General features: G+C 40.5%; 1 protein-coding gene across 2 annotated transcripts; it reads left to right on the forward strand.

The window, feature by feature from the left end:
- Positions 1-1,133: 1,133 nt before the first annotated feature.
- cidec (cell death inducing DFFA like effector c) lies at positions 1,134-7,339 on the forward strand. 2 transcript variants are annotated; one of them, XM_029502686.1, is made up of 6 exons: positions 1,134-1,199; positions 3,481-3,533; positions 3,629-3,782; positions 4,096-4,245; positions 4,840-5,030; positions 5,952-7,339. In XM_029502686.1, the coding sequence occupies exons 1-6, from the start codon at positions 1,137-1,139 to the stop codon at positions 6,130-6,132; spliced, it is 792 nt and encodes a 263-aa protein (XP_029358546.1). In that variant the 5' UTR covers positions 1,134-1,136; the 3' UTR covers positions 6,133-7,339. The 2 variants fall into 2 exon arrangements, with proteins under 2 accessions (XP_029358546.1, XP_029358547.1); XM_029502687.1 differs by lacking the exon at positions 1,134-1,199 and adding an exon at positions 3,174-3,252.
- The last annotated feature ends 235 nt before the right edge of the window (positions 7,340-7,574 follow it).

Genomic DNA, 7,574 nt, shown 5'->3' on the forward strand with positions numbered 1-7,574 from the left:
TATTCCACAATATTCTAAGCGGTACATGAAATGGTTAATATCTCAAACAGATGAGTCTGGCTGGTCCTGAGATGGTTTACTGAACTCAATTTTAGCACATATTTGTTGTCCTCCTGGTGCTTTTTGTGCAATATTGGTAAATTGATGTCTGCTCTCAAGCAGTTATGTGTTGGCTGGAGGCTGTTGACACTCTTGACTGTTGATGGTCTCAAGAGCAAAGACCTATGGGAGTGTTTGTTACCATGTCCTGGATGCGGTCTGATTAAAGCGGTTTTCAGCTTTTGAGTCATGCCAATTTGTTATGGTTGTTTGGAGTAGCTGTCCATCCTAATCTGATCACATGTATGTTAATTAACACACCACCATGGATATGAAAGCTGTATTGGTCAATAGCTTCGAGCAAATGTTTGTGTTCTATGCACAGTTTCCATATATTCTGTATCCATGTAGTGCACTGATGCACAGGTCTAACTAAAATAATGAAAACAAGCAGGTTGTCCTTTGACATGTGCCACAGAAATAACATAAAACCATCTGGGACATTTAGAGGGGAACGTTTTCTGGAATTGCCAACTCATTGACAGTTAAAGCTATGACTTAAATATCAGTGTTGCTTCGTGTGTGTGTGTTTGTGTGTATGTGTGTGTGTGTGTGTGTAAGCTTTATCTACTGTTGTGGGATGAAACAGAAATAAACAGTAACTGTTGTGTGCAACATAGAAGAGAAACATACGAGCAAAGAACATGTACTTTATTTAGAGTACCGATAAGGAGGGTTTATACTTGTACTTAAATAAATAGCATTCATTTTTCTTCGATGGTGTCATTGTCAGTGCTGCTAACGCACTAAGGAGATGTCAGACTCCAGGTTATCCCCGTGACGATGAAAATGAACATTTCTTCTCCCTCCATCTCTCCGCTGTGTCCTACCGGCCGGAGCTCTCCTGTCCAGCAGATGTCCTCGTTGTTTCTCCTCCATGCTTCTGGCCATTGAATGGACTCACTGAGCCACAAATCCAATCATTTATGTTCAGGCGGCTCCGGTCCAATGATCCATCATGTTCGCGGAGAGACGGACGGACGGTGGCCCGGAGGAGACAGACACGCGGACACAAACAAGCAGACAAATGGCGCCTAATGAGCCAGCCAGGTGTCGCTAATTATCGTGCAGTCGCCTCCCAGCAGGAGCAGAGGACAGAGGTGAGTCCGTGTTTCCGCTTTTAAACCGCCATTTATCATCTTTATTATTTAACACAATTGACTACAGTTTATTTATGAGCCGAGGGTTAAAAGCCTTTAGTTTGGGTTGGAGCCCAAAAGCAGGGTAAAAGACACAGAAAACAAAATGGGTGTAACACGCAGCTGTCTAACTGTCTCTCTCCGGGCAGCAGCCTGTGGAGGTAAGAGTCTAATCTGCTCTCTTCCTGGTTAGTTCTCCTTCTCTCAGTCTAGTCCAAGAAACTTTGTTGAAGCAGTTTCTGGTGACAGGTTTTTTTTTTTTTGTTTTTTTTTTGTAAATTCCAATACATTTTAGACATTGTGTCATTCTGTTTTAACTCAGAACATCTTATTTTTTTCCACACTAGGTTTCCTCTTAGCTGTTTGGGTTGAAATGCCCTGATTTGTTTGTGTGTGTGTGTGTGTGTGTGTGTGTGTGTGTGTGTCCCTTTCCACCGGTTTTCACAGTTTTGGTTTGACATTTTAGGGACAAAACAGCTAAACTCAAAAGATTATGGTCTCTCCAGTAAGCATATAAGAAAATACATATTGATGTCCGATCTGAGGTGCTCTCTGGATGATAAAAGATTAATTTTCACTGTAAACCTGTTTCCTCTCGTGATGCTGCAGGAGTGTGCTGAATGTGAATGACGTTTCTCAGTTGAGTGTAAAGTTCAGACTGTGTGAAATACAGCTGCTGGATGTGACATCTGAATTGTGTAAGAGGCCAAAGGTGAAACTAGTCTGCATTGTCTGGCCTTTCACCTGAGTTTTTTTTTGTTTGGTTTTTTTTTTTTTTGGTACACTTGAGCGTGGCTCCCATTGCTTTAGCAGGTGTGTGTATGATGAGGGATATGTTTGGACTCTTTAACAACTCCATAAAGAGTTTGGTCTCGACTTGCTGTTTTGTATAAGGTGTCTTGGTGCTATATAAATAAATTTGATCTGATTTTATGTGAAATCAGACCTGGTCACTTAATTTCTAATTGAATGTGGTTTTAAGCAAGGAAGGAGAAACCTTAGTTGTCGTAAGTAACTGTAAGTTGATTTATAAGTAAAACAGCAAATTCAAAGTTTTATCAGGGTGACATTACTGGAGCGACAATTTTCAAATCAAGAATCGTGATGAGTTGTCATCACTGGTGTGTATCCAGTTCATCTCGGGCTATCTATAGCTTTAGTTGTGTAACATGATGTGATAAAACTGAGAAGTCACGACACACCTTACTCGCCTAATCTTACACTTTTAAGATAACATGGTGAACATTGACCAATGACCTAATGTTGAAATTAGCATTTTGCCTTGCTTCATATGAATTTGTTTGAGAAAGGTTATGTTTTTCCTTTATATAAAAAACTGTTAAGTGAATACTGCACCCAAATGTTGTTTTCTTTTCTATAATCACACTTTATTTTTATACTACAGTCAAGGCAAAAATCCAACTACATCATTGTACATATCACCTGTGTCTCGTCATGTCTATTAACATTTTTAACTCCTGACATCAGATTTACCTCTGCTGCAAAAACAGATTTTCACCACAGACAAATCTCCCCCGAAAAACCAAAAAACCATGCTCATACTTGTGCAATGTGTCTGCTAACCCTTAAAAAAAAGTTTGTTGTTTTTTTTTGTTTTTTTTTTTTTTTTAAAGTCAGTCCAACCACAGACAAATGTATTTCAGATGTCTCAAACCTCAACATTTTAAACCAAAACCTGATACAACCTGAGGGTAAGTGGGGGGGGAAATTATTCTATTAATGTCACTGTTTTTGTACATAACAAGCTGGGATCCAGGGCAGTCTTTGGGAGGGTAAGTGGGAGTGTTCATGGAGAATTACTCCATAAAGCTTTGTGGTTTGCAACTAACTCAACAGTCATTGGTTTAAAGTTCATTGACCAAGTGGTGCAATAATTGCCAACAAGAGGGGAGCCACAGAGGTTCACTGGCCCAAACGGAGTGAGGGGAAAAAAGGATTATATTCAAAGGAACACAGGACCACAGCTGAGAAAGTGTCATCTTGCTGAAACTCTGTAAGATTGTTTGTTTTCCTTTGTGTTGTACTTATTAGGAACATGTGAAATCTGTGCTGATTATTGGGAAAGAGCAATTATTTTAACAAGCTAGCAATGCGACACGTCTAAACATAAATACTGTCAAATTTAGATGAGGTTAATTGCCTTCATTTACAAAGGAAAATGTGCTAACTTTCAGGGTAATATTTACTCAAAGTTGTTAAATTGATCCTGCCCAAATCGCAGATGGATTATGCTATGAAGTCTCTCAGCCTTCTGACACCAACCTCCCTCTCCAAGTAAGTGCCCAGCTTCACAGGCTTTATCACATGTTCAGAACTATCATTGGTTTTAGAAATGTTTTAGCTTCCTTATTTATTTTTTTCCTCCCCAGGTGTGTGACAGCCAGCATGTCTGCCAGTGCTACTATGACCCAGCAACTACTGTCGGGTCGAGCTCCTCGGCCAAAGCCCTTCAGAGTCACAAATGCTGACCGCAGTGTGAAGAAAGGAATAACTGCGGATTCACTAGAAGACTTGATGAACAAGGTAAGAGTGTGTGTGTGTGTGTGTACAGAGTCTGAAGTAACAGTACTATTAAAAGGCATAGTGATAAACTGGGACACATCCTGATGTGTAAAAATTATTACATTTACCACAGACTGGCCTGTCACTCTTACTGTTGCACCATCTGTGGTACTCAGGCACATATGTGGCTCATGCAGGGAAAAGTTCATAAACCAGGTGTGACTGGCTCCGTGTCATGTCTTTATATAGACAAACAAGTTTTGGTGCCTGAGTAATGTGACACATTTACTCTCTGTGATGTCTTTCTGCACTGTTTTCATCCCTTCTGCCTCAGGTCAGTGAGTCTCTAAGCACACCATGCATCAGTGCGTTGGTGCTGGATGAAGATGGCACAGGTGTGGACATGGAGGAGTTCTTCCTGACGCTCCCTGATAACACTGTCCTTATGGTCCTGGTGGAAGGACAGAAGTGGACCCCACATCCAGTATGACTCTTTTCTCTTTATCCACTAGGTGACACTGTTGATTACACACTAATGCCTCCCTTTTGTTTCTTCAATGGGGTGACCAAACCGATAGAGAAGTCTCGTGTTTCATTAATAAGGCAGCCACGAATAGGAATGATACACAAGTCTGTGGTTTTGATGAAGAATACGTCGACTATTCAGTGAAATTTAATAACTGCAAATATTTTACCCTTCAAACTGAATGAGTAATATGTCGGTTAATGTGCAAAGGCAGAACATATGCAAATGCTCGCGATTAGTTTCTTTGTTCATAATGTGTGGAAGAAAAATGAAAGGCTGGTTTTGAATATTAATCAGACCCTGGGGTATCATCAAATATGAATTGTGTTCCAAAGAAATTAATTTCTTTTGAACTTGATGCATGGGATGTTTTGCATCCGCTCCTAAATATTTGTTCTGGTGACCGACATGGAACTCATGTAATAGTCATTTGTCTTTCCAGCTATCATCATCTTCAGGAGCTGCTTTGGTCTGTGATCTAAATGTTTGCTGGCACATCAGTAAAATGTGTATTTTGAACTGCCTTATGTTTCCCATCATGTCCCCTTTCAGAGAAGCTCCTCCAGGGATAATCTCAGTGAGCTGCAGCCTGTATGCCGGACAGATGTGGCCAAGCTCACCTTTGACCTGTACAAGAACAACCCAAAGGATTTCATTGGCTGCTTGAACGTTAAGGCGACGCTGTATGGTGTTTATTCTGTGTCCTATGACCTGCGTTGTTACGCTGCCAAAAATATGTTGAAGTAAGTGAAAGAGCCTGCCAAATGTAAGCCCTTCTGATTATTTTTATGCTTTTTGTGTTGAACTGTTATGTAACTGATGGTTTTCTCAAAGCAACTCTCCAAAGGCTGCACAAAAAACACTGTTTGGATCCTATGTAATAATTCAATGCAGTTAGACACAATTTGATCAATTTTAATGTTTCTAATTTATAATTTACCAAGCATATCATCACCTTTCATCAGCTCAACAACCCACTAACAATTCAGTTATATTCTATTTCATTCCCTGCTGTATGTGAGCCACTTCCACAACACATCAGCACTAGTCAGTGATCTGTGTACGACGATTAACATGTAAAACCACAAGTCATATTGTATTCTGTGTGGGTGGCAGAGTTAAATGGTCAGATCGCAGAAGAAGGCTGACTAGATTTCATTGAGATTAATTTTGGTAGGGGTTATGTCACTGCTGCTCAGATGCTTTAGTCAGGATTAAATTTTGCAGATTTTTCAGACTTTTATGCTCAAACTGCAGTGGAGGAGGTGAATTCCTTATGTTAAATTACCATCTGAGTGTGAATATTCTCTGTAATTTTCGAGTCTACTTTTGCGGGCTCTTTCATGACACTTGAGAAATAACATTTCAACATGTTTGACCTCCACCACATGATGATAATGTGTTCAGCCAAAGCTCAGGTGGTAGAGTGCACTGACTGCTGATCTTTAGGTCAGTGGTTTGATCTTTGGGGTCATCCAGAGTATAAGTATCCAGAGATGCATAAGTCTGTGTGGAGTCATGACAAAAATGTGTGTATGCACATAACCATTAAAATATACATGTGCATTCTCCTCAGTGTGTCTGTGTAGGGGTCGTCTCAGATGGGTGTGCACTATTTCTGACACCTCTTAAACTTTGTCTGTCTCTCTGTGTCACACTTGTAGGGAAGCTCTGCGATGGACCGTCTTCTCCATGCAGGTTACAGGCCACATCCTGCTGGGCTCCTCCTGTTATATTGAGCAGCTGCTAGAGGAGGATGAGCAAGCGGAAAAGGGCCTTATGTTGCCACAGGCAAGCAGGATCAAGCAGCTGCAGAGCATGCTGCTGGGAAAGATCGCCTACTAATGACAGACATGAACTGATGATTGGAGTGCACATGATATCCACTCTTATATAAGAACACAGATGAAACGGCTGGTCTCTGCCTGTTCATGTCACTGTTTTCCTGTCCAGTTTGGACACTCTTCAGATATTCTCAGTCACTGTTACAGTATTATGCCCCATATGTAGGGGACAACACTAAAAGTACTTTTATGCTCTACATTTTGTTCTTTGAAGATAAATAAACCAAATCTTTTTCTTTTTTTAATTTTTCATTCCAGAAAGTCTGAAGTCAACTTGTATTATGTTCACAAGTGGTCCTAAATGTGCAGTGTGGGCCCATTAGACTGGGCTATGTGTGGGGTGACAGTCATTGTTATTGGCAACAGGTCCAGCTGTCTATCCCACGCTTCACTAATTGTCCCCTGGCCTGTACTGTCCTGTCAGCTGCAGCCTGCCTCTGCTTCAGGGAGCCGCAGGGAAAGAACAAGCAGCTGGGGGGGTGCAGAGTATGCAAGATAACCATTATAATGAGGAAACAGGTGCCACTTCTTTCATCTTCTTGAGAAAGGTAGTAGCAAAATGTTGGACAGATTTCAACCAAATGGCTCTCTGATTACATCATGAAGAGGAAATGTCAGGAGAAGATGCAGTAGGTCAATATTTTGAGGGTTAGCTACTTTGGCTGGATTTGCTGCTTAAATAGAAGGTTATGGGCAGAAAGATAAACAGGGCCTTCTCTGGTAAATTCTGTTTCACTTCATGGTCATACAGTACAACACCAGATGGCTCATTGTTTGTTGTAAAGAAAGGCATAGATGCTGTTAAAATGTAGTGAATCGTGGACAAATCAAGTTTTTATTTCGGTGTTGGGTCAACTAATTTGCATCACGCCAGTCTTTCTAAATCGCACTAGTCGTGGTGAATTGAAACTACACAAGTCTGTACTATGAGCTGTTTGACTTGTTTCCCTGCCCAGACTGTTGATGCTTCATCTGAAAATATTTAGCTGGCCTGCTGTTTTCCTGGTTGATCTTGAGGTTTGAGTTTCAGATTTGTTGCTGAAGTAAATGTAGTGAGGTCACAGTCACAAGTTCACAATTTGTGTAAACAAAAACAACTGTAAAAATGGCAAGATTTTCTGATAGTGATTAGTTTTTTCTACATTGCCCATTGAGGAGCATTAAACTATTTCTCTTAAAATAAGCCTAATGATTTGGCCTGTTAATCACACAAACAAAAATAAATGCACTTGTGTATTTGTGCCCATTTTTACTTTTTTTTTTTTTTTCCCCTCCACAAAACTAATTTTCTTGACATGTTTAATTCCTTCTCGTGGCTAAAATAATCCATCCACCTAACTGGCGTAGGACATCAAGATCCCGAGTGCACAGCGAGATTATTGCGCAGCTTTGCCTCAGGCTGGTCACAATAACGGGCCACTTAAAGTGTGCAGTTTTATTTTG

The sequence above is a fragment of the Echeneis naucrates genome, chromosome 5 (genome assembly GCF_900963305.1).
Source record: "Echeneis naucrates chromosome 5, fEcheNa1.1, whole genome shotgun sequence".
Classification (NCBI taxonomy): Eukaryota; Metazoa; Chordata; class Actinopteri; order Carangiformes; family Echeneidae; genus Echeneis; species Echeneis naucrates.

Coding starts and splice junctions, on each gene's coding strand:
- cidec (XM_029502686.1), top strand. CDS start 1,137: ATGAGCCAGCCAGGTGTCGCTAATTATCGTGCAGTCGCCTCCCAGCAG. Junction 1,200..3,480: donor AGCAGGAGCAGAGGACAGAG/GTGAGTCCGTGT, acceptor CCCAAATCGCAG/ATGGATTATGCTATGAAGTC. Junction 3,534..3,628: donor ACACCAACCTCCCTCTCCAA/GTAAGTGCCCAG, acceptor TTTCCTCCCCAG/GTGTGTGACAGCCAGCATGT.